The 27,681-nt window shown below is 40.5% G+C and overlaps 1 protein-coding gene and 1 long non-coding RNA gene across 4 annotated transcripts in view; both read left to right on the plus strand.

Annotated features, from left to right (window-relative positions):
- Window positions 1-8,457: 8,457 nt before the first annotated feature.
- LOC114921767 (GRIP1-associated protein 1) overlaps window positions 8,458-27,681 on the plus strand; it is a 28,196-nt gene continuing 8,972 nt past the window's right edge. The window contains exons 1-7 of one of the 3 annotated variants that reach the window (XM_065959026.1): window positions 8,458-8,798; window positions 12,292-12,446; window positions 14,273-14,529; window positions 15,749-15,836; window positions 17,598-17,710; window positions 18,766-18,909; window positions 18,998-19,079. In XM_065959026.1, coding sequence (XP_065815098.1) covers window positions 8,708-8,798; window positions 12,292-12,446; window positions 14,273-14,529; window positions 15,749-15,836; window positions 17,598-17,710; window positions 18,766-18,909; window positions 18,998-19,079 — 930 coding nt within the window. In that variant the 5' untranslated portion in view covers window positions 8,458-8,707. Of the gene's footprint in view, window positions 8,799-12,288; window positions 12,447-14,272; window positions 14,530-15,748; window positions 15,837-17,597; window positions 17,711-18,765; window positions 18,910-18,997; window positions 19,080-27,681 lie in introns of all 3 variants that reach the window. The other 2 variants (XM_065959023.1, XM_065959024.1) reach the window with 2 other exon arrangements.
- Window positions 19,093-24,797, plus strand: LOC136179995 (uncharacterized). The gene is made up of 2 exons (XR_010666933.1): window positions 19,093-24,356; window positions 24,721-24,797. It is a non-coding gene; the product is annotated as an uncharacterized lncRNA (long non-coding RNA).

Raw genomic sequence — 27,681 nt, forward strand, 5'->3', positions numbered from 1 at the left:
CCCAGACTGAAAAACAACTTCTGAAAAGATAAACAAGATACACAAGATAGAACATGCAACACTGCTGCTTGATAAGAAATGAATACAGATTGATCAAAGTAAACTTGATTTAATGAAACTCAACATTTTTTATATATAAAAATCTGAAAACACTCACAAGACACAAGACGAGACAAAATGTCAATAAAAAGTGTTAGAATTGAGGTTTAGATTAACATTTAAATATGTGTATGTAATTTATTTTTGCTTGTGTAACATTGTAGCACTTACTACTATCCCGGGTTTGTTTGTGTTAGCAATAAGTTTCAGTTCACATCAAAGCATAAATTAACTTAAAGCAAACACACAGTCTTGACTTAGCTCAGTCATTTTTATTTAGTTTCTGGAACTGCAAAATATCATTGATTGTCTTATCCATACTTACCTGTAGAGAGAAGCAAAGTAGGGAAACATTATATGCTGGTTATAACAGACTTTGCTACCAAGTATCCAGAAGTCTTTCCACTAAAATCCATCCATGCTTTCTGTTTGGTACAGTTCTTTTCAAGGGTGGGCTTCCCTTAAATATTAACTGATCAGGGAACTAACTTTGTCTACTCTGCTGAAACAGGTGTACCAGTTACTGGGTATCAGGAGCCTCAGGACTACACCATATGTTCCTCAAACATAACTCTGTTAGGATGAGCTAACAGAGTGCTTTAACCAGACCCTGAAACAGATGCTCTGGAAGTTGGTAAACAACACTGGTACAGACTGGGATCAATGGCTGCCCTACCTCCTTTTATGCATACAGGGAAGTACCCCAATCCTCCACTAGTTTCTCTCCTTTTGAACTTTTGTATAGACATGAAGTTTGGGGGTCGTTGGCACTGTTGAGAGAGATCTGGGAGGGGGCAAGGGGAGGGTGGGATCTGTTAATGTTGTATCCTATGTCATCCAAATGAGAGAGCGACTGGAGAAAATGGGTGAGCTGGCCCAATCCCTCGTGGCGGACGCCCAGCATCAACAGAAGTCCTGGTACGACAAGCCAGCCAGGCAGAGAGTCTTCGACCCTGGACAGAAAGTGCTGGTGCTAACAAACTGTTGGCTAAATGGCAAGGACCGTTCAAAATCCTAAAGAAACTTGGGCCAACCAGGTACCAGGTATCAACACCAAGGCACTCACACTTCAGTAGGGTACTTCACATAAATCTCTTAAAAGAGTGGGTGCAGTGACCTGAAAGAAAAACAGAAGTGATGCTAATAAGAAGTGTGCTGGATGAAGAAGTGGATGAGCAATACTTACCTCTCTAGTGACCTGGTAGACCATGATCTCAGTAACCAATCAGAAGCATAAGGTTCTGCATTGATTTCAGGTACCTGAATTTAATTTCTCTCTTTGATTCCTATCCAACACCAATAATGTATGAACTGCTTGAAAGGCATAATACCAGACCACAATAGATCTCTACAAGGGTTATTGGCAGATTCCTCTCACGAATCGGTCACAGGAGCTGACAGTCTTCAGGACACCATGGGGCCCTTTGCATTTCACAGTAATACCATTTGAGTTTCACAGCGCTCCAGCAACTTTCCAGAGACTCATGGACCAGGTAATTTGTTATTTCTCTAGTTTTGCTGCAGCATATCTAGATAACATTGTCATTTACAGTAACACGTGGGAGGAACACCTGCAAGCTGTCTTGGATCGCCTTCATTCTGCCTGGCTGACAGTCATCCTATCGAAGTACCTAGGCCACATCATCAGTGGGGTTGTATGCCCTCAGGTCAACAAAACTCAGGCCATAGAGTCCTGTCCCCTGCCACAAACAAAGAAGCAGCTCCGATCTTTTTTGGGCTCTCAGGCTTCTATCACCGCTTCATACCCAATTTCTCCAACAGGGCAGCTCTTCTCACAGACTTGACTAGATCCCGGAGTCCCAATCAGATCCAGTGGACAGAGGCGGCAGTGGCAGCTTTCAGTGATATCCAGCAATCACTAAGTAAGCGACCTCTTCTGTACAGCCCAAACTTTGACAAACATTTTCTTCTGCAAACTGATGCTTCTTACAGGGCTTTGGGAGCTGTGTTACTCCAGGGACTTCAGGATGATCGGCATCCAGTCGCCTACATCAGCCAGAAACTGTTCACCAGAGAGGTTCGATATTTGACGGTGGAGAAGGAGGCACTGGCTATCAAATGGGCCCTTGATTCCTTCCGGTACTACCTTCTTGCTCAAGAGTTCAACATGAAACATGAATCTGTGTTGACATTGGAGGTTAAAAACATCATGAACTCTGTTTTAGTGAAAATTCCACTGAATCACTGGGAATCCATTTTACACTGTATCATCTAAATGCTGATTTTTCTTGGAGACGGATCACAAGGCCGTTTGGTTTGTAAACTTGGTTTTCTATTTTTGGGTAAAATAAAAACCTACCTTTTCTTTAAACTTACTCCTGTGTCTCGTGCCTTACTGCTTAGTCCCTAACAGTCCCCCCCAAGAGAATCCTTCTCACCAGGATAAGAGTGTTTATAAGACACACTATAGGTGAAGGCCTGTGTCTGGCCATGAAACGTTTGTCTGAGTTTACCTATGGCTTTGATGTCACCAGTTGTAATAATCCCAATGGATTTCATTACTTACATAAAGATGTGGGTTCTTCTTTTTTAGGCTTTGGTAGACAAACCATCCAGTGGTGACGAGAAGACGTACCACTAACTCCTCACACAGAAATACGAGGGAAAATACGTACACCCATTTTTTTGCCGTACGTACGTTTGATAAGTGAGGGCCAATATGTGTTATGTTTTTGTCAACAGGGAAATAAAATGCAGAACCTTATTCTTCCATCCTTCTTTGGTATGAGCATCACTGGGTTACACCACTCGATGATCCCCAGGGACAGCATCAGGTCATCCTCCCTCCTCAGTGAGGCCAACAGGCCCTCAGGATCCTGTTAGTTATTAGTTCTCACAGAAGAACCTTTTCTAACAACAATGTGATGTTCAACAATATTTATTCTCCCAGGATTCACCTGGAAAACTCCTGAATTACAGATAGATCTCACCTGCAGCCTTTGGCCATCAGAGGTTACTGAGATCATGGTCCACCAGGTCACTAGAATAAGGAAAGTATTGTTCATCCACTTCTTTATCCAGCACACTTCTTATTAGCATCACTTCTGTTTTTCTTTCAAGTCACTGCACCCACTCTTTTTCAAGGTGGGTTTGACAGAGCTCGCCATTTGTAAGTTAATACGAGTCACTTTTCAAAGTTGGAAACCTTTCATGTAGTTGAGGTGACATAAACGTATAATATTGAGTTAACACAACATTTTCGTGGATTTGAAGTAAAACTAACTTGGAATTGTACGTTATTATGACTTTTTGTTTTTACAGTGAGTTTTGGTTATATACCTGCCAGCCATATATTCCTGCTTAGCCCAGCATCTGTGCTGAGAACATGCGTGTTAGTTTAAATCCAACTCTTCTGTCCTGACTGAGGGTACAAACATCCCAAGTGTTCAGTGGTAGGTTGAAAAAACAACACAATGTTGGCTATTGATCAAGGCTGGATCCGCTAGCCCTTAAACTAGCGTTAGCCTCGATGCTAACATGCTAACACTTGATGTTAACCTTTTTTGTAGTACAACAGAGCTTATGGAAAATTGTGAATAAAAACAGATGTTATTTTAATACTTGGTGATAAATGTTAAGTGCTTAAATTGAGATGAAGCCTGTGTTAATGCTGAAGTGCATGTTTATCTTTATATGGGTGGTGTGACCTGTCTGTAGGTCAGGTTTTGGTGAAAGGTGGATTTTGGGCTCATCCAGAAGACCATCCACCAACAAGAGCATCCACCACAGAACTGTGAGCAGCTAACTGGATAGTGAGCCCAACCTTCGAGGACTCAAGTGGGATTAAGAAGACTGTTTCTTCGAAGGAAGAACTTCCTTCGCTACTTCATAGATTAAACAGAAACACACACCTGGATTGAGCCCAACGAAAAAGACTGGGCTTAGACACTTCAAATGTTTGTTTTATTTCATGTGCACACTTTATTAATTAAGTTGTTAATTGCATTAGTAAATTGTATACTGTAATCTTGACCTGCAATATTTGTGTTCCTTACATACGAAGTTTGAAAATGTATTCCTGTGTGCATCTCTTGACTGGTATTCAGACCCTGGGCTCAAGGTGTCCCAGTCTTCTGATGTTTATCCACCTTCAACACTTTATGTACAGTAACATGGGTTAAAAACAACTATGCCTTTTCCCTGAATTTGATCAGATATGTTGGGAGCTATGACACATCAAATGTTTTCATAATGTTGTTTACAGTTAACGTTAAAGATAATACTTGTATTTGTAGTAGCATTTTTTTTTTTCAAAAACTGTTTGAGTGGAAATTAAATAGACCTCCTTTTTTGTTTCTGCGTTTACTTGAACGTTGGACCCTGTTCCCACTGAGCTGTTAATAAGTGCATAATAAAGTATTTATTAATCTTTATAAGTAGTGTTCCCACTTTAGATCCAGTACCTGCAGAGGAGCTTTATTAGCTCTAATAAGTTTCTAACAAGATCCTATAAGTTTCTTATAAGACATAATAAAGGTTTTAATTATGCCTCTATTATCTAATAATAATAATCTAATAAGGTCTTATAACAGCTTATAAGTGACTTATTACCTACAGCTTATTACAAGCACCTTATAAAGTGTTACCAAATATATTGAACACAGCTAATGCCAAAACAAGAAACTTGCACAGTCTCTGTCTGTCATCCAGTGTGCAGAAATGTCATCCCAGCCTTTCGTCCTCTGTCAACAATAATCATCATCATCATCAACCTTTATTTAAGTTGTCGGAGAGATCATCGAGGGCGACCCTCATTTACAATGATGCAGAGAAAACGTGCATAAATGATAAACAACGAGAAATTAGATAAAGCTACTACAGAAAATAAAATCAATAAAAGAGCAATAAGAACAATAAAATATATATACTAAAATAATATAAAAGCCTGAAATTACTACAGTGATAAGTCAGTAATGAAAATCAAATAAAACAGTTACAGTCAGGTATTGGGCGGTTAAAAATAATATTTCTAAAGTGTCCATAATGGATAAAAGTGCTCAAATTCAGGTCCTGTTGTAAAATATTCCAGGAGTAATATACATGAAAAAGTCTAAATGTGCTCTAAATTAAATGTTGACTTACAACACAGTAGACAAACAATTACATCATTACATTACAAACAAATTAATTGAGCAAAAAGCTGCATGTGTGTTTTCTGAAGTTGGAGTGGGGTCAGGAGCCAGAAAAAAAGGTTGGGAACCACTGCTATGAAATGTCACAAAGACGTCATGGAAGAGTAAAAAAAATCCCACAATGTTTCAAGTTTTCCTAAACATTCTCAAGCTGCAGCTACTTAATGGTTGTAATGCAACTTTAGTCCTGCAGATGTCGTGATTGTACACTTTTTTCAACACTGCTTTTGTTGTCTGTAATTAGGCATACCAGTGAGCAGATGATTAATAATTAACGTTTGATGTTTTTTTAATAAATGTTCAGTATTTGTCTTTGTCAGCAAAACAACAAGAACAGCATGACACCGCTGTCACACAGATAAGTTGATGAACACTGTTCTCTCTCAGGTCAGCGTGCCCGTTTAAAAGAAAACCTGCTGTGAGATTTTTGAATAATTAATGACATGAAACATAAAAACCTTGAGGTTCAAATGAATATAATGGGGCCGCATTTAAAGAAACTACAACCACCCCGGAGAAAACAGTAACTCAAGGTTTGCTGGCATTAATGTGTTGAGTCTGGGCGCAGGAAAGACATTCCTACTCAATGTCAGGATTCTTTTATTTACTCTGGGCCTCAAAGAGGCTCTCTCCCTTACTGGTCTGTGTTTCATCCAGTCCATCAGGCTGCAAACAATCCAACTCTTCTATCATTATCTCGGGGGGACAGCGTGCACAAGTCCAACGGTGAAAACTAAATGAGAACATTTATTTGTGGTGGATCTCTCTTTGAATTACTGTGAAACGTTCTGGGAGGCAGGGAGTAAGAGAGACTCTATTTCCAGGGAGTTTAAGTCACATTAAGTCACAATGTTTAAACACATTATGCACCAAAGGGGGGAATGCAGTGATGTGTTGTGTTGTCTCTGAGGTGAGGGAGCTGCAGCAGGAGAATCAGAGGAGTCTGGGGAAACTGCAGGAGACAGCGGAGCAGTGTGAGTGGCTCTGTCAGCAGCAGAGATACTGGATGTGTTGTGTCAAGAGGTGGGTATTTATTCAAACTGCATCTGAATGTATTCACATCGACAAACAGTCTGCACGGCTTTAACAAGACACATCAATAAAGACTAACTACAATGAACCATGCAGTCAACATTTGAGAAAAGAGTCTTAAAGGCAGTGTTGGTAATTTTCCTCCAGATTCAGTTTTTAAGATTTTGGTTGAAATTGTCTTTAGGTCCTGACAGAAATTAATAACTCATGTTCTCTGAAAAAGGAACAAAGAAAATCCATCATCTGTATCAGTTTGTAAGTCTGTAAAAACTTGAACCAAGGTCTGCTACGAGGTATCAATCTGTCTCCCTGCTCGCTCTCTACCTCTTGGCATGCTCTAGCTCACACTCAAAGCATGTCACCGATGACTTTAGGAGTTTACTTACCGCTGAATGAGACATGAGACGACGTAGTTTCTACACAATGCAAGAGATAAGCTGAGGTCCACTTCTGGAGGGACGGCGCTCGTGCATGTAAGTGAGGGGGCGCAATGAATTCATTAAACAAAATCTAAATACATCTACCAGAGCATCTGCAAGAGGGGATTGTAAAATTCCATGTAAAAAAAGTAGTTCTGGGCAGTCAGTCTTTTCTTATCGAGCAGCATATACTTGGAATACTCTACCCACAGAACTATGGAACATAACATCTCTGAAATCCTTTTCTAAATCTATAAAACAATGACTATTCAAAAATCAGACATGCTGCCATAATCTGGATTAATGTACTTTGTCTTTACTTGTAGTCTGTGCTTATATATGCTCCTTGTCTGTGCTTATACTGTATATGCTCCTTGTCTGTGCATGGTGCTTTTGTCTGTGTTTAAATGCTCATGTATTTAAATGTACTATATGTTACACATTTTTATTTTATGTCTGTGTGCTGCTTTATCAATTTCTTCCATGCATATGTGTTGTTTAATTTGTTATGCTTATGTGTTCTTGCGTCTCTGTTTTTGTGTTGCATTTTCCTGTATGCTTTTTAATGTTTTCTTAAATGTCATCAACCTGCCAGGGACTGCAGATGAAAATTAGCCTGCAAGGCTAAATCTGGCACATTTACATGTGTGACTTTGTTGCTCTTGTTTATTAATGTGCGTTGTCCCTTTTAAATAAAGAAATCTAAATAAATCAACAAAAAAAAATCCATTAAAGATTGTTTTAAGAGGATATATTGTGCTTTGTCTCCCTCTGCTGGCAGACTCAGTGACTGAGTTCATTATGAACTGGAAATTACACATCAATACTGTATGACCTTTTTAGGAGAGAAGAGAGTTAAAAGTGTCATTTAAACCTATAAAACCATATTCAATAACAACAACTTCACTATTAGAAGTAAGAAGATTTAGAAAATAACCGCTTTCATTATCTTCAACACAAACTTTAACTGGTGATTATGAACCTTAAGATGTAGGTTTATTAATACAAGAGCAAGTTGTCGGCATGTTTTATTTCTCTCAGTTATCACATTGTAGGAGTGTCTGAAATAAAGCACAACAATACTACACTAATTAACATTTTAATCTAAAGGAAAATAAAGACAAGTCTGGGATACATTGGGATCCTCCTTGAAGAATAATTTCCTTGAACCAGTGAAGTCTAAACCTCATAAAAATTGAACAAATATTTTGGAACTAAAATAATAACAAAGAAAGAAACTCTGGCTTTGTGATAAATGTTTTGAACTGTTATCTGTGTTGTAGAGTTACAAAACGGGATCTGCACACCTAGAAGCTCCCGTTTGAGAGATTTTATTAAGTGATGTTTCGAGACAAAATGCTCTTTCTCAGATTTGAGGAAACACCCACTGAGGTATAAAAGTTGAAAAAACAGTGCTAAAAACTCCTTCAGCAGTTCAGCAAACCCTAAGGTTCATAAATCAAAAATCTTTAAATGGATGAGTCTCAATCTCTCTGCAGACAGAATGTTCTACAAACACATGAACACAACAACACAGTGCAGAGAATACATCAGTTATTCAATACCGATAGTATTTTTCCTATGTTATATAATCCTATAAAATAAAAGCTCTAACCCGAGGCTGCTGCCGTAAAGACGCCCACCTGCTAGATGTAACATGCCCGACTTCCCTCAGCTCTCTCTCTCCTGCAGATCTCGTCGCCTCGGGGAGGAATTTAACAACATTTAGTGCATCAGATCAAAACTTTTCATTTGTGCACAAAACAAGTCATAGTTTTCCTATTGATCCTAGCACGGAGCCAAAAGGCCTTAACACACACACACTCACACACACACACACACACACACACACACACACCTGCAGCAGGCCTCGCCTCTGTGTTGTGAAAACAGCAGCTCGGCTTAATGCTTAAACTTGCCCTCAGATATAGACTGTGCTTCATGCTCAGCAGGAGTCAGATACTGCAGAAAAACCTGACAACCTGACAACCTGACCACACGAGCATGAGGAGGTTTTTCCAAGCGCACAGGGATGAGGACCACGGTCAGATCCAGTACCTGACGGCCAAGTGCACCCGGCTGGCTCATGATAAAGGTAAGACCTGAAGGACGAGACTTTGACCTCTGAGGACTCAGTTACACATTTACATTTCTTCAGCCGTTCCTGGACTTGAATGGATATTCAAGTTGGGTGTTAACTGTCGTTCTTTATTTTTTATGTGTCATGTTGTCTCTTCTGCTTTGAAATGTTTTTAATATGTGCTCAAGTCATCTCTATTTAAGTCACAGGAGCATATAGAATAGAATAGAATAGAATAGAATAGAATTACTTTATCAATCCCAAACTGGGAAATTGTGGTGTTATAGCAGCATGTTATCAGAGCAAAATAGAATAGATACATAGTAAATAAGCACAATATAAAAAAATGTGTTTCTGTTTGTTTTTCATCGAGTTAGCATGATCAGGGTTAAGGAGGAAAACAGAAAAAAAAACATTTGGAGATGATTTACAAACACACCACACAGTTCATGCCCTCCTTAGTGAGGTTTAGAAAAAGTCATTGTTTGTGGTAGAATGAGTTTATTAGTTTTGATAAGAAGAACTATGGAAGCCCTGAGCAGACATACATCCATACATTTAATGGGTGGCAGTCGCTCAGTCTGTAGGGGCCATATCATATCTTACAGTGTCATATCATACTGTTTCATACCCAGATATTTTTTCATGCATCATGGGTCATAATTACTGTGGACACAAGAGATTGCCAGCTAACGTTGTATATGGTTCGCAATAAGCTGCTTAGGCAGAATTTGGAGGGTGGTCTGCATTCAGCCTCGTGCAGAAAATATACATACATTGAAGCAACAAACTCATGATAAATGGCATAGAACTAGAACAAGTAAATTAAATTTCTTGTAGTATTAATAGACAACAAACTAAGCTGGAAACCTCATAAAGCCAAAATATCCAAATCAATAGCAATACTGAATTAAAACCGCAAGCGGTGATGAAGGGCCCTCGCAACCCTGTGCATGTCGGGGTGTGTCGCGACCGTGGGAGTGCAGCAGCAGCAGAACGTGGCTAAGCAGCTGGGTGTGCAGTCCGATTTGTGTAAAAGTGGTACTATATGGTATGTTGAAATAGGCAACTTAATGAAGAACACATAAAATTTTGACGTAGAGCAGTTATGGCTGGCACTGTCATGATAGCTATGAAATGTGGAGGAAATTGAGCATTGTATATAGGATGTAGTACTTACTCTTTGCAGTAGGGGGTGCTATGGTTGAAGTTGACTATTGTTATGTTAATGTGTTCAGAGGCCAACCCTGATCATACATGTGAAATTTCAATCAGATCCGACAAAGCATATAGAATGTAGTACTTAGTCCTTGCATTAGGGGGCGCTATGGTTGAAGTTGACTATTGTTATTTCAAGAGTTACAGCCACTTCCTGTTTGATGTGGATGTGATTTGTGGACTTCCTGTTGAGTTTTGGGCGTGGGTGCAAGAGCCTTTTTTGTAGGTTTTGTCATGTTGGAAATGCATAGTAAAATTCAGAATTGTAGGTTCGATGTGCTGCGGGGGCTGAATGTTTGAAATATTGTAGGGGGCGCCACTGAGCCATTAAGCCACGCCCACTCACTTAAACGGTATGAGATGTTTGACTTTACTACCAGGATTATATGTATGAAGTTTCGGGACAGTACGACTATGTTAAGCCCATGAAAAAACTACTTCCTGTTTGATAGTGAGTGACGCGTCCGTATGGCGACAGGGTTGGACGTAGGCATTTGAGATTGAAAGTGTTGTATGGCCAAGGTGTTAGCATGGTCCACACCAATTCTGAGGGGGAATTGAGCTACCGTGTAGCAATGGCTAATGCTAATTGAGAAGCAGTAACTTCGTGTTGTCAACAGGTGGCGCTATGACTAATCATAAAATGTCAAACATGGATGTGTTCAGGGCGGGTCCTGTATCATGCATGATAAATTGTAATATGATTGAACACTAAATGTCAGAAATATAAGCATTTACTTGTTTGGCAAGTTGCTAAAATGCGCATCAAACTTTGAATGCACGCCACGGCCACGCCCTTTGACGAAATAACGTGCAGAGCACAATGGGACATGTTGAACATGTTTAGAACACACTGACACTGAGTGTTTGTCGACCAAGATCCTTCAAATATTTTGAAATTGAAGTGTAAATAGCAGGCTTCCTGTACGTTTAAAAGTATGGTCATAATGTAACTTTTTGTTCGTCTCACCAAGACACATATGTGTATAAAGTTTTCGTGGCTGTAGGTAAAGCGCAGTGCCCTAACTCACGTTTGGGGGCGTCGTAGAGCCATTTTTTAACGTACGTGCACCGAACCAGTTTCATACATCAAGTTCACGCGGGGGACAATTTTGGGGAAATTTTGGTGAGTTTTCACACACGTTCAAGCTGTCAAAAATGGAAGTGGAAGAATAATAATAATCCTTTCAGTTCCAAGAGGGTCCTACGCACTTGTCAGTGCTTCGGGCCCTAATAATCGCTAGGGTTTCAAGAGGGCCCGGTGTAATGTTTAAAATATGACACATGAAGGAGTGGTTTTCCATGTGTGAGGATCTGGGTCAACTTTACAATGTGTGTGTTGTTGTTCTGCTTGTCGAACGTTTAGATGAAAACATGTGAACATGTGATGAATATTTATATGATGAATACTAGATTCTTCTACAATTCACTTAACAGACGCTTTTATCCAAAGCGATGTACATCAGAGAGTAAGTACAACACAAGCAAGGATTTAGAAAAAAGAGAACAATGTCAATAAGAGCAAACGATCAGCTTTGAGTCTGATTGGACACACAGGTGCTGACAGGAAGTGACCAGAGGCAAAGCACAACATTGAGGGCAGTTCTTGAGAGCTCTAATCAGTATAGAAACCATCTTATAAGTCGTCGTTATCAAACAAAAACCATCGTCATTACCATCATCATCATCATCAATAATATGGAGACCATCATCATTAAGTTAGTAGGTATTCATGAAAGAGCTGGGTCTTTAGCTTTTTCTTAAAGGTGCAGAGGGACTCTGCACATCCAATGGAGTTTGGAAGTTAATTCCACCACCGGGGGGCGACAGAGGAGAAGAGTCTAGTTAGCGTCAGCGATTCTTACTGAGATAAGGACATGGAAAAAGGACCATAAAGAAAAGTCCTTAGCAGTAGCTTGGTCAGCTGTAAGAGACAAATGATTTAAGCTAGTGTGTTGACGATGAGGTGACATTTTTACACAAGAAAAAATAAATGTGCATTAAAAAGTATATTAAGGACCCTTAACTCCCTCATGAGAGCAGTGATGAGGTGATGTGGAGTTAAAACTGTAAAACTTTTTGCAAGAAATGTCAGAATCTGAACCTACATTTTCCTACATTTGAAGTTTTATGGTTTTAAAACATTGTGGGTATTTTAAACTGTGGGCAGTAAAAACTTAATTTTTCATTAACTTTTATGAAAACACGTCCAAGCAGAGCTGCAGTTAATGAACTTCAAAGTCGGTCCAGCCTGACTGTGTCTCTGCTCTCTGTGGGCTCTCTGCAGCAGTGCTTGACAGGGACTTCCTGGTATCCAAAGACCGAGAGAGGAAGCTGCAGAATGATCTGGAAGCTGCGACTGCCCGACTTGTTCACCAGGATCAGCTGAACATGGAGCTCAGGATGCAACAGGACCAACTCTTCAGCAGGATCCACCAGCAGCAGGTAAAGTGAGGGATCAGAAAGACATGTTCTAAATGTTTAGTTGAGTTAAACCACAGAGGGCATTCATTGGTGCAGAGAGAGTTTGGTCTTCATCAATAAAGATACAGTCAGTTAATACAGAACAATCTGGTGGGTTGGAAGAATGGAAACAATGTTCTGGTTGTTGTCGTCAAAATGTTCAATACTAAGGATGGATGGATGGATGGGTTGGTGGGTGGGTGGGTGGGTGAGGGGATGGATGGATGGGTGGGTGGATTTGTCGATGTATGGATGGGTGGGTGGGTTTGTGGATGAATGTATGGATGGATGAGTGGGTGGGTGGATGGATGGATGGTTGGTTGGTTGGATAGATGGATGGATGGATGGGTGGGTGAGGGGATGGATGGATGGATGGATGGGTGTGTGGGTTTGTGGATGGACATATGGATGGATGAGTGGGTGGGTGAGTTTGTGGATGGATGGATGGATGGGTGGATGGATGGAAGGGTGGGTGAGGGGATTGATGGCTTGATGGGTGGATGGATGGATAGTTGGATGGTTGGATAGATGGATGGATGGATGGATGAGGGCAGCAAAAACAAGAACTCATCACTTTGAAGTTTTAAATGGAAAACTTGTTTACAGTTACAAATCCTGTAGATTCCTCTACATACATTTTTTTTATTTAAGGCATCTGTCAGAAATTGAGTTACTTCTGTAAGCGTGTGAGACTGAACCATGCAGAAAATGGGCCGTAAAAAAAACAAACCTATCAGCGAGGAAAAGCCTAAGAGCTTCCAGTTTTACACATTTTCTCTTTGAATGTGTTACTTTGAGCAACTGTTGTTTAAATAATCAAAACAACAGATTCAGCTTTATTTTAACCTAAAATGTTGTTACAGTCTTATTAGATCGGGCGATCAAGACACTCAACCCTGCATTGCTCCCCCATACATGAATGAATGAATGATGGCTTAGTGTTGTACTTACTCTCTGATGTACATCGCTTTGGATAAAAGCGTCTGCTAAGTGAATTGTAACATTGTAACATTAGGACACACTTAACTGACGGCCAGAGTTTTTTTGTATTTTTTTACACTTCTATCACTTCACCTTGCAGTGTTTAACCTCATTGACTTTCCTATAATTTAAGAGCACATAGCCATGACCGTACCAGTAAGCCACCGCTGCTATAATTACTGTGATTGTCCAGGAATGAGGCTTCCAGTAAGAGCCATTGTTAACATACTTCAGTACAGAGGGTTTGGCACTGGTTACCAACCTTTTGGGGATTTTGGCTTCATTACACAAGAGCTGTTAGAAATGTACTATTTCCTGTTTGGACAGAACTGTTTAAACATCAATATGTTATTTGAATAGAGGCTTGTATGAAAAAAATAGATTTTCCCCTACATGTGTATGATTCTTTATAAAGGTGCAAAAAGGGAATTTCTCCTGTTGCACACTGTTATTACTATTAAACTCTTTGGTATTTGTTAGAGATTTGGAGAGTGTAACTCACTCACTTCACCCACAGAGATATGATATAACATCAAGCTTGGGCTTGTCCCAAACCGTCTGACCCTATAGGTGTGTTAGATATCACCTGTGCAGTCTGTACAAGATAATTACGCTGTGATCGGGACGTCTCCAGGGAAATCTTTCAATGTCAGGAATTACAGATAAAGATGTTTTGAACTTTATTTATCTGACTGGACAGCACAAGCATGTAGTAGCATTGAAACTACATTTAGTAAGTATATATGCATTAGTGTGGATGTTTGCATGCAGGAATCTCTTTAGATGTGTAGTTAATGTGTGTCTCTCTGTGTGTATCTCCGCTGCAGGACCTGGTGGATATGCTGCAGCAGCGGTTTGTCCTGCTGGCGGGGGAGAGCTTCCGGGACGCAGAGTTGCTGCGTCAAGTCGGCACCGAGCTGCTGTGTCTGCAGAGCTCCGAGGTGAAGCTTGAGGGCCTGGTGGAGGAGCTGCACGCTGAGGTCCAGCACAGAGCAGTGGTTGCAGAGAGCCTCCAGGTGGAGCTGCACGCTGAGGCCCAGCACAGGGCTGTGCTGACAGAGAGCCTCCAGGCGGAGCTGAGCAGGTAAGCCCAACACAGACTTCATCTCCTCTGTGTAAATAAAGCTGATTTCACAGCTGCACTGCAGTTAAACAAGCAAAAAAAATTCAGACAGAATGCCCCTGAAATATTCTTGAGTTGGTTGTTCACCCATGCACCTAAGTGGGAGACTCTCGCTGTCGAACATGAGGGGGAGGTCTCACGATGCAGGATGCAGAAAACACTCTGAAGCTGTTTAATGACTGTACCATTAAGTAACAATAGATTAGTGGACAAACAAATGTGATTAATCTTTGACAGAGAAATAGAGATCATTGAGGGTTGAAACTAGAAATCCAGAAAAAAAGATCGATCTATGAAAAATGTTTTTATTAGGCCTACATTTAAGAGAAAAACAGCCACTGCTCTGTTTTGACAAAAGTCCTAAAATGAAAAGTTTTCAAGTTGCCAGCTCATGATACAAACAGTGATTGTTTAAAGGTTTTATATGCGATTTTTTTGATCCAGCAGATGTCGCCCTTGAGCACCAGCATGAAACCAAAACAACTCGCGCTTCATTGTTGTGTTAGCATGCTAATGCTAGTGATCTTTTATGATGCTCGTATCTTCACACTGCATGTAAATTTACCTGAAATGAGCGTGATCTAGAAACACAGTTAAGCAGTGAGTACAGTATGTTATTCTTCTTTTCTCTATTCCCTCAATTAAACAACTTTTATACACGACGGGAGGAGTCAGCCGGCCGTCCCGGCGATGTAAACAAAGTGAAGATAGGACTCTGAAAGCATCACAGACAGTGGGACTCGGGTGTTACACCCATTGTAGACAGTCATGACTCACAGAGTTATTTTCAGAGGATATACTTGATTTATATTATATTTAAGTATGAAAAATCTCATGTAAAGCCTTTTGATGACTGCTCAAGTTAAGACATTTTGAATATTATAACAGTGAACTAGGTCAGTTGTCAGATGTTTTAGGTCATCATTTTACATATGTTATTTTTCTGTGTTTATATTTAAGAGATCAGATTGATGGAGTGTGCCGTGTGTGTTACATCATCAAATGCATTTTATAAAACCAATCATTGGTCAGTTTAATGAAGTTTAGTTTTCTTTCTAGTAACTTAAACGACCCAAAGCAAATTGAAGCAGCAACATCCTCTCGTCAGTTTAATTAGTACATGCAGTCTGTATATGAAAGGTTTATATTTCACACAGATTTTGTATTTGTCACCAAACAGTAAATCAGTGGAGCTGGAGGAGCTACAAGAAAACAACAAAACTCTGAGAGAAGAGCTGCAGGGTTTACGCTCTGCTCATGAGCAGGAGGTGAGAAACTGAAATATCAGAAATATATCTTTTTTTGGTATTTTCTCAAAAAAGCTTTTGAACTACAAACCTGGACTTATCAAAGGCAATGACAAAGGATTTTATCTGTGTTCAAAATGTGCTGACAGGGTCAAAGAAAAAACAAAAATGAAGTATCATAATGAGTGAAAACCACCAGTGAAACTTATTTAAAAACTCACAAAGTGGATGCACTGCAGGATCTGTAATCACATACAGAACACGTAATCTGTGGGCACAGTTGAATATTTAAAAATGAATTATATCAAACAATACATACTGCAAATGTCATTAAAAGTGAATACAAGACACACTATAGGAGTCATAAAATTAAACTGCCTCTATTTTTATGGTGCAGTTTGTGTATTTTGATTTATTATTTTTTTCCCCCCAATGTAACCCCTTCACAAGTTTTTTTTTCTAACTGCAAATTGTTTTATTAATTACTCAATTAAGGTGGGGTCGCATGGAATTTCAAATGTGGTCGCCTGAAATCTTTATTTATTTACAAAATAAAATCATATTTTGTTCATCATATAAAAATATAGAATAGAATAGAATTACTTTATTGATCCCAAACTGGGAAATTGTGGATATATATTGAACACTGTGGGACATTAGCTAATGCCAAAACAAGAAACTTGCAGAAAGTGTGCAGAAATGTCATCCCAGCCTTTCAACAACAACAACATCAACAGCCCTGTCAACAATAATATACATGAAAAAGTCTAAATGTGCTCTAAATTAAATGTTGACTTACACAGTAGACAAACAATTACATGATTGAAAACAAATTAATCGAGAAAAAGCTCTTTGTGTGTTTTTCTGATGTCTGGGGTCGCCAGAGTTTTGTGAAGTTGGGGTGGGGTCAGTAGCCAAAGAAAAGGTTTGGTCGGGAACCACTGCTATGAAATGTCACAAAGACGTCACAGAAGACTAAAAAAAAATTCCACAATGTTTCAAGTTTTCCTAAACATTCTCAGGCTGCAGCGCCTTAATGGTTGTAATGCAACTTTAGTCCTGCAGATGTCGTGATTGTACACCTTTTTCAACACTGCTTTTGTTGTCTGTAATTAGGCATACCAGTGAGCAGATGATTAATAATTAACGTTTGATGTTTTTTAAATATATGTTCAGTATTTGTCTTTGTCAGCAAAACAAAAAGAACAGCATGACACCGCTGTCACACAGATAAGTTGATGAACACTGTTCTCTCTCAGGTCAGCGTGCCCGTTTAAAAGAAAACCTGCTGTGAGATTTTTGAATAATTAATGACATGAAACATAAAAACCTTGAGGTTCAAATGAATATAATGGGGCCGCATTTAAAGAAACTACAACCACCCCGGAGAAAACAGTAACTCAAGGTTTGCTGGCATTAATGTGTTGAGTCTGGGCGCAGGAGAGACATTCCTACTCAATGTCAGGATTCTTTTATTTACTCTGGGCCTCAAAGAGGCTCTCTCCCTTACTGGCCTGTGTTTCATCCAGTCCATCAGGCTGCAAACAATCCAACTCTTCTATCATTATCTCGCCAAAGGGACAGCGTGCACAAGTCCAACGGTGAAAACTAAATGAGAACATTTATTTGTGGTGGATCTCTCTTTGAATTACTGTGAAATGTTCTGGGAGGCAGGGAGTAAGAGAGACTCTTCGAGGGAGTTTAAGTCACATTAAGTCACAATGTTTAAACACATTATGCACCAAAGGGGGGAATGCAGTGATGTGTTGTGTTGTCTCTGAGGTGAGGGAGCTGCAGCAGGAGAATCAGAGGAGTCTGGGGAAACTGCAGGAGACAGCGGAGCAGTGTGAGTGGCTCTGTCAGCAGCAGAGATACTGGATGTGTTGTGTCAAGAGGTGGGTATTTATTCAAACTGCATCTGAATGTATTCACATCGACAAACAGTCTGCACGGCTTTAACTACACACATCAATAAAAACTAACTACAATGAACCATGCAGTCAACATTTGAGAAAAGAGTCTTAAAGTCAGTGTTGGTAATTTTCCTCCAGATTCAGTTTGTAAGATTTTGGTTGAAATTGTCTTTAGGTCCTGACAGAAATTAAGAACTCATGTTCTCTGAAAAAGAAAACAAAGAAAATCCATCATCTGTATCAGTTGTAAGTCTGTAAAAACTTCAACCAATGTCTGCAACGAGGTACCAATCTGATGAACCAATCAGACGCCTCCCTGTCTCCCTGGCTCCCTGCTCGCTCTCTACCTCTAGCTCACACTCAAAGATGACTTTAGGAGTTTACTTACCGCTGAATGAGACATGAGACGACGTAGTTTCTACACAATGTAAGAGATGAGCTGAGGTCCACTTCTGGAGGGACGGCGCTCAAGCATGTAAGTGAGGGGGCGTGGCTTTAGAGGGAGCACAGAGGGGAGGGCGTGGCTTTAGAGGGAGCACAGGGGGTAGGGGGCGTGGCTTTAGAGGGAGCACAGAGGGGAGGGGCGTGGCTTTAGAGGGAGCACAGAGGGGGAGGGGGCGTGGCTTTAGAGGGAGCACAGAGGGGGAGGGAGTGTGGCTTTAGAGGGAGCACAGAGGGGAGGGGCTTGGCTTTAGAGGGAGCACAGAGGGCAGGGGTCGGGTGCAGACGGAGCACTGAGGGAATGCTACTTTCCAAATCATGCTAGTTTTCGACTTTTACCAACCCTGCCTTTAATCTGATTTATGGAACTCAACCCAATAAACTGATCTTCATATTGCTGCCTTATTTTCTGTTAAATTAGACTCCTCCTGTCTGTATTTTGTGCTCCTGCTTGGAGAAAAGCTACATAATTACATAAAACGATGCAGAATCATTATCCACTACAACATTAGCGTGTTCATTTTACTGTCATTTACCGTTTTTTTTTCAATAGCTTAGATGGTCACTCTGTGTTTGAAACTAATTGACTTCTACAGATTCAAACGCTGCCTGATGGAGGAGAGAGAAGCTCTGCTGCGACAGGTCAGCACGCTGGAAAAGAAGCTGATGAAGAGTGAACATGATGAAGGTCACACACAGAGTGTCCTCTGTCCGCTAAAAGAGACTTCATGCTGTGACAGGTGAGGGAGAACTAACAGAGAGAAACACACATGTATCATTATGAACTTAAACTCAGGTGTGAAGTAACTAACCTTTCTCTCTTTGAAGCAGCATGTCATCGTGGGAGGCAGATTCAATGGTCCACCTGGAGTCTCAGGTAGAGAAATCAAACACGGATCTCTTTACACAGGTAACAGTTTTTTTAACAATGCTTGATTGCTCTGTGTATTTCCTATATGTCAAAGTTCAGATTCAAGACAATGCAGGGAGCGCCCCCTATCTGCATTCTTTCTATCAGCCAGCAGGGGGCAGCTTAACTTGTTGCAGAAAGTGTCAGATTGTAGAAAAAGTTGATTTATTTACTAATCCCCCCCATAAATTCATGGACTTAATCACTACTCAGATGTTATCTTGAATAAGCATGATGTTCAATTTGTAAAATTCGGCCTCATTTTGAGAAAAACTGACGATAAAGCAGGTTACTATTTTGGACGTGGCTACCTGTGATTGACCTCTTAATCTGTACAGAGGTGTTGCTTTGTCTTTCCATCCTCTTGTGTACTGTGGTCACTTTGTACTGTATGTACACTTTTGATTCTGCGACACCATCAAATTTGTGTTCCAGTCTGTGAATTCACATTGCGCTTGGCTTTGCAGAAGCAGGGCACAGCAACAGTAGTCTGAATAGTGCTAAACTTTCCAAAAGACCAAGTAATCTTTGTTCATTTAACCACAAAGACATTCACTTTCCACTCATTCATGACTAAGAAAACAACAAAAGGCCTCACATTTGACAAATCTGGCCTAGAAAACAGTGAACATTAATAGGGGAAATTCAAGGCTTGATCCAAAGGCAGCTGATTGAAGATCTTGAAGTCATCTTTGACCATTAGCATGCTAATGATCCACAGAGGCTAACATTTTTTGCTCCGTCCTCCGATAGTTTAGAACTGAAGAAGACTTTTGGGAGGAGAAGTGAAACGTCTTCAAGATCTTCAAACAGTCCAGTTGCCTTTGGATCAAGCTTCAGATTTACCATGAGCTGGATGACTGAGAACCTGCACAGGTTCCTACATAAACAAATATTACTTATCAAACAAAATAGTTGCTATGAACGTCTTTCAATGAAAGCTGTAGGACAATCTTTTTTTGCCTTTTCTTCTGGTCCCATCACATGAACCTTTCTTTTAAAAGCAACAAGTTAAGGAATAAAAAAATCTTTCTGGATGGAGGACGAGGACAGATCTGATGACTGAAACAGAAGACTTCTAAAACCACAGGGCTAATATTCATCTGGGTGAGGCTGCCAGACCTTACACTGGTTGTTGTACAGCCAGGTCTCTGAAACATTAACAGCAGCTGGAGTCTCATCTTTACTTTTTTGTCTTTTAAAGGTTGGAAAAAAATCAATGCAATCAATGGATTTCTGCAGAATCCATTAAATACTGATGCTATCATGGCCCAAAGTGGCTAAAATGTCATTAATTCAGGTCATGAAAAGCGCAGCTGAACCTTCTGTATCTGTGAAGAAATCTCTGAATCCAGAACTAGTTCAGATCTTGAGGGTAAATGTCAGACGTCCAAAATAAACGGCTCATATCCGTCTGGGCAAAGCTGCCAGTCTGCGGTGCGGAGCTTACTGTCGTGCCAGGATTAAAAAAGAAAAAAAAAAAAAGGTCTGAACTTTAAAACACACTCTCATCAGTGTTTTTATTTAGTCCATCTGTTGTCCGTCTTTTTAAAGGACAAAACAACAAGTAGCTACGTCTTTGGAAGACTTATTACGCAAGTCAAATAAACAGCCACTAGAGGGCGCTGTTCAGTTTAGTTTATTTGCACATTGTTTAAAAGAAGAGTCAAACAGAAAAATAAAACAAAATAAAAAATAAAACACATGTGCAGGTGAGGTAGAAACCCATCAGGGCTTATCTCAAAACCTCACTTTTAGAGATTAAACAAAGTTAAAATAAATTACAGTAAAAATAACAAAGTAAGAATATTTACTATCACAAATCAAATTTTACCCTATTGAAAATTACATACAAACATTGAAAACATAAAAACATGCAGTATGCAGACAATAGAACAAAATCAGGAAAGTTCACTATTCAATATTACGGTGGCCCTGAAGGTCAAATGTGTAAATATGTCATGATTACGAAAAACATTTCACTACATGCAAAAGTATTTCATGAAATGCGGATTTTGCAGAATAAAACAATTTGCAGCAGGTGAAATAGTCCCTGAATGTTTTTTTAACGTTTTTCGCAATCATTAAATATTTACACCGTACGCTACTAATTGCTTTAAAGTATCTAATTGCTTTAAAGTAGGAAATTATGTAACTCTGACACCTAGTGTTCAAAATGGGTACTGTAGTCTAAATTCTAAACATTGTAGAGAGCTTTCTCCCCCCCTCCTCTCCAGAGTCCATGCTCATGCAGGTTACCATGTGGTGGACACTGAAGCTTCAGTTTTTAGCCAGCCAGTTTTTTGCCCCTTAAAGCCGCCTACCTTCTCTGGTCCAAACAAATCCAGAGCATTCAGGACCAGAATCTAAAGTTAGAAGGAGGACATACTGGCTGCTGCATTGTTGTCAGAGAAGCCAGCACTTCAACATAGCATGTTTCCTTAATGTCTGATCAGATAGTAAGATCACTTTATCATTTCACTCACTAAACATCTCACTGATTGGACCTTCTTTTACCAGAAACACAATCAAGTGTAGAAAAGCCTTTCCTCTGAGCTGTTTATTAAAAATATTTGGCTTTGGCCACAAATGTATGTAATGGATTAAGCTCTGTGTCAGACTGTGTCGTCCTCATTCATGCACGGCCTGCTCCGACCTCCACCTCAGCGGAGAGGAAGTGTGGACAACAGGAACGAGAGGAATACAAAGGAGAAATCCTTTCTGAATATTATCCCATATGCTCTTTTTGAAACGTCTCCAGATAACACTGTTATTAATCGGTGCTCTACATATAATGATTGACATCTTTTTCAACGTATACCCGTTTTTATTCCAAAACATTTTTCCCACTCACTCGATCGTTACATTTATGATTTTATATGAAACAAAAAATGTTCCCAAAAAAAATCAGGTTGAGGAGTCCTTGTGTGGTTCTTCTTCACTAAGGTCACTCTTGTGTCTGACATCACCATCAGTGATTCACTCCAACAATGTTATCGTTAAAAACTGCCTCAAGATCTGGTCTCAACTCAGACGCCACTTTGGATTTTTAAGCAGCACCTCTCCTAACTCCAACCCTTTTGTAACCTGCAGATCATGGGATTGTCTCTGTAAAGCATCTTTACATCATTTGAACTTCTCCATCTGTTGATCAGTCAGTGACCCACTTCTTTAGATATTTACAAGCTCCAAACTTTGTCTGCAACAATTTCCCTAGTTTCCCTGCTCTCCCTCCTACCACCATGACTGACACAGTTTTTATCATTAACCCTCTCCTCAAAGGTATCATCTCTAGAACAATACCGTCTTCACATGCCAGGAGTCGGCCTCTGATAAATTACGTAAATTGTGAGGTTAGGCAGTCAGTAGTGAAACGTGTTCACACATCCTTTGTGCCAGACACTGGGTCTTAAAATGCAAAGTAGTTCATAGAGTCCACTGGTCAAAAAGCAGATTAGCTGGTATCTATCCTGGCACTGACCCTATACAGTCAGGGTGTAACACTGTAGGTGTAATACATGTCAGAGTGTCTTGGACCATGTCTTCACGTCTGAGTGTAACTGTACCGTCCCTCACACTCGCTCGTCTCTCCCTCTCGCTGTAAACCCACTTCACCGTAGATGTTTGCAACCCGACTCGAGCCCAACGGAACCCTCGGCCCGACTTCGGGCTCGCATCGGGCCGGGCTCCATTTTTGCTCTTTTGGCTGCTCTAAAGTTTATGCTGCTTGCTGAAGCACTGACCCGGTTAACGTGACACACCTCCCTCACCAATCCTGAGCTGTCAATCAGGCCACACACACACACACACACACACACACACACACACACTTGAAACTCAAAACTCGAGCTGAGTGGACCGAACCGAGAAACTGAGAGTGTGGAAAGAAAGTAACAGACACACGCTTGCACACAAAGTTAAACACAGGGAAAGGGTACCATGTAGCAGCTGATAGGGGATGTGGTCCACAAAGAAGCAGGTTCAGGGAAGCAGTCCGTATCAACAAATTAAACCTTTCATTATAAAAGCCAACTTATTGAAAAAATGTCGGGTTTTAGTCGGGCTCTGGCCCGTGAATACAGTTAATGGGTCGGGCTGGGCCCGGCTTGGACAGAACATGCATGGGCTCGGGTAGGGTCGGGTAAGATTTTTTGGGACCCGATCTAAGCTTTACTTCACCGGCACACCGGGAGCTCCGGGGGTGAAAACGGTATTATATAGTTTAGTAAATAAACTTCTTCATTCTAAACAACAAGGAGCCGGGCGGTGCGTTACAGCTGAATTGTGCCTGATTTTGGGTTGCTGTAGCACCCTCAGCACCTGTACTTCCCCCATCCCTGAGCTCATGTGTAGGTAGGCTAGATCATTAGGAAAAAGAAAAGGAAATGCCCCCTTTGAATTTTGAACAGCTGCTTCAGTGGGTTTATCCTGCTCTCCACCGGGTTTAAAAGGCATGCAGCTTTTTCCCATGCAGACATTTACTACTCTTTACAGATTTGGGGAGAAGGTAATAAGATAGGTCAAAGTGTTTTTTATTATTTTTTTAATGTGTCTTTGGCACTTCAGCAATCAGGTCCGAGCTTACGGCCCTGCGTGTGATGATGTCACAGAACAGCATCTCAGCAGATTTCTTTCATGATGAATGTGAGTTGAATCCTAGTGAACTGTCATGTTTGGTGGAAACCTGTCTGATGAAGGGCGAGGGCCCGGAGCGTTACATGAGGAGATTTTTCCATTAAATTTCAATGGAGCAGCTTCTGGTGTGCGGACTCAGAACTTTTCTATCTTTGGATGTTTTTTCAGCACCCAGTACTTCAATGTTTGGATGTGCATGCTGTTTTGATGTTTCTGACAAAAACCTCATTGATGAGTAAATTTTCGACGGTCTTCTTTCATCATATATGATAAAAAGGAAGGAGTATAATGTATTATCTTGTTTAAGCAAATGAAAGTGAACCAGTACTGGCCTTCAGTAAAGAAGTGAAACTTTCTGCTGGCACCCAGCTGTGCTCTGTGCGCTGTATATTTTATTTCTAGGTAAATTAGTCAGTAGGTAAAGTAAACAGTTGCTGAAAGGACACGGCCGTCTTTTCCTATAAAATGGGGCTTGAAGTGTCAGAAAGTCAGTCAGTCAGCCTGCTCACTTTGTGTGTACTGCTCTGACCCTCCTCCGATGCTTACACCTTTGCTCCTCTGCAAAACCACACTCGTCACCGTTTCAGACGCCACGACCAGACGAAGACAACAACCGCCGCCGCTCTACTTCCAGCTCCAAAGGTTTGTTTTTTCTCTCCTCTCACTGTAACATGTTCAGCTCTTTAATACTTTAGACTTTCACAGATTAGTCTGAATGACATAATTAATGAATTGATGTTTCACAATATTGATATAAAGTCCTAAACGATATTATTTGCACAGCATTTAAATGAAGTGTTTATCTGACTAAATAGCGATTTAATAGTTTTCAGCTTCTGTCAATTCTTGAGCGATCCACTGAGCTGTAATATTTAACAAGACTGTTATCAATATGCTCTCTGTTGATCTCAGATTGTGAATAACAGTTTGTAACAGAACGTAGACACATACCTCCTCTGACAGAAAATGTCTAATCATCAATCTTTCCACATTTTCTTCACTTTAGGAAATCATGAGGATCCAGTTTGCTTGGTTGCTGCTGCTTTCTGCTACTGTGCTCTGCATCAACGCTGCTGAGGATGAGCGTCACAAAAAGTTTAGAGAATAGCACGTCGTTGGCAAGATGGGAGAGGACGATTGTACTGCTAAAATGAATGACAAACATAGAGACATCAATATCAATTATTGCAAAGGGTTTAATACATTCATCGTCAGTCCAGGACTACCTATCAAAACAATGGGTGGGAAAAACAATGGCGAGGTCACAAGCCCGGACACCTTCAATACTATTGAGTGCAAACTGCAACAGGGGTCTAAGCATCCTGATTGTGGGTACCTCAGGGGTACAGCTGTCACCAAGAGGATCACAGTTACATGTTTTAATGGATATCCTATGCACTATGGTGCTTAAAGAAACTGATGAAGTCAAAGCTGTGTCGTTTTCTTGATCTTAAACAGTCGTGCACATTGACAGCGTGACGCAGCAATATTAATGAAGTTCACAGCTTTGTTGATTTTGTGTTCTTCATTTTATTCATCTATTCAACAACTTTCAAACATTTCAGGGAATAACTCATGACCATGCTCCTTTCTTCAGTGATCACCCACAGGCTGCGTCCTCAGAGGGCAGCACGGAGCAGCACTACCGGACAGCTGGAGTCACAAGACAAATAATTCCTGCAGTAATTTCACCGAGATATCAGAGATAAAACGATGTATGTGGTATAAAGTTATATAATTATATATAGTTATATAGTTATATAGTTTTGAGATGGGTCTGTAGTTGGAAAATTGTATGGGGACCAGGTTGGGTTTTTTTTTAACAAGGGCTGCACTATAGCATGTTTAAATGAGGGAGGAACAGCACCAGTTGACATAGAGCATGTGTTGACATAGAGATTCAATTTGTACTTTGATTCACAAACATTTTGATCAGTTTGCATGAAGCTCCTGCTTCCACTCCTGCAACAACTCAAGTCGTGTTAATCATAAGGTATAAATAACTCGCCATGAGGGCATGCTTTGCTGTTTTACATTTACTCCTACTAAGGGGGAAATGTTTTGAACTCTTGTTAGAAAGCTCTTCGCTCATCTAGCATCTTTTTTTGAAACACTAGCATGCTCACAAACATAAACCACATTTGTGTAGATAAAAACAGAAATGTTTTGATATGACTAAATAAGGTCTGAACTTGGGCTGAAACGATTCCTCGACTAACTCAAATCATCGAGGAAAATTCATTGCATCGAGGCAGTTGAATGTCACTTCCGGCCCGGCTAAGCGTTATCGCACGGTGCATAAAGTGTCTGCACGTAACCACTACGATCTCCGTACACCAGTAGCGGAGCGAGTGTGGGGGCAGAAGGTATGGCCGCCCCGGGCCCACTGTTCCCACTTTGAGCCAAATTTAACATGCATTTTGTTATTTAGTTGAATTTTTGAATAAAGTTAGTTTGACTAGGTCTGAGTCTCTCTTTTCTTTTGCCGCAATCAAGACACACAATGTATTTAGTAGAGCAGAGAGGGGCCCCCTTCCACTGCCAAGGGGGTTCTCAACTTCGGCAGCAAACAGCACCAGCAGGGTGCTGTGGCCTGTTTGTAATGTCATTGATTCCACCTCTTAGCACCCCCTTTGCTGGGCCCCCGCTGCTGTCTGGAATTTTAAAAACCTAGTCGTCTGTCTGCTTTATTTCTGTTTACCTCGCTGTTTTTCGTAACATTAAAAGTGTAAAAAACTAAATTAAAAAATGTTTTCTCACTGACAACTCAACCCTCAACAACTCAACCTGGCAAGTCTCCTCCCGTTGCTCGCTCCACTAACGTAAACGCTACTAACCAAGCAAATAAACATGTTAGAGAGGAGCACCCAGCTAGCTCCATGCAGGAAAGCAACAGTGCTGATGAAAACTTATTGGTAAGTTGTTTCATCATTATTTGAGATTACGCTTAGATGCTGGTCTTTTGTTTGTGGGTGTGTTGTAAACCGCCGTGTCTGCTGGTTATCGTACTGTATGAACGACAGGCCTTTGCTGTCACACCGTTTACAAAGTTTGTTGTCGTGCGTGGGTTGATAATGTGTGGTTTTATTGTATTGGCTGTGTGGCTGGATGAGCGTCCAACTTCACTGAATGTCAAACTGTAGTTGCCTTCTATCTTTGGTTTCCCGTCCGGCTAATGAAGTCTGCTTTACTTGTTTAATCGGTGGAATATGCGCACAGACATATCAGCACTTGTTCTGCTTAAATATCAGCAGGTCACTCACTGATAAGTCCCTGTCACTGTAATAACACCCTTTGTAATCTGCAGCAGCATTTCTCTTCGTCCCGCCCCGTCTTGTATCTCCATACAGCCGATATTATACCATAAATGCTATACTATATTACTATATAGGCTACAGCATGTGCTATATAGCCTATAGACAGTTTAAGGGCCCACTATTGGTCCCCGCCCCCTCTGCAATGAGCCATAGGCTCCGTGCCTGCCGTGCACGTAATGAACCTGCTGAATTGTGTTTTCTGTTCGTCAGTATGTTGTTCTCCTCTCTTTTGTGGATGTTTGTATTCCATTGGATTACACATAGCATTGATATAAAGGCAAATATTCTCATTATAGCTTCGTGTAGAGGACTCTGTTGCTTCAGCCGCTACTTCCGCGTCTTACCTAAGGAAATCCCCCGCCCCCCCCCTCCCCACACATGCCCCCTGAGGTGCTTGTGTGAACGGCTAGGTCTGGAGAATCTCCGGAACAGTCCTTCTGTAATTATCTATTTTATATCTGGGATCTATAGCAGAAGAGTTTTTTTTTTTAATTTGTTTTCGCATTTCAGGAAATGTCTTGTTTTAAAAATCACACAGAATGTAGCCCAATATGGCACTTACAACTCTTGTTAGAAATCTCTTTGTTCTTCAAACACTACACACTCATACAGTTCTGGAGTTTTTTGTTCTTATAATTCTGAAAGGATTT

The sequence above is a fragment of the Labrus bergylta genome, chromosome 9 (assembly GCF_963930695.1).
Source record: "Labrus bergylta chromosome 9, fLabBer1.1, whole genome shotgun sequence".
NCBI lineage: Eukaryota > Metazoa > Chordata > Actinopteri > Labriformes > Labridae > Labrus > Labrus bergylta.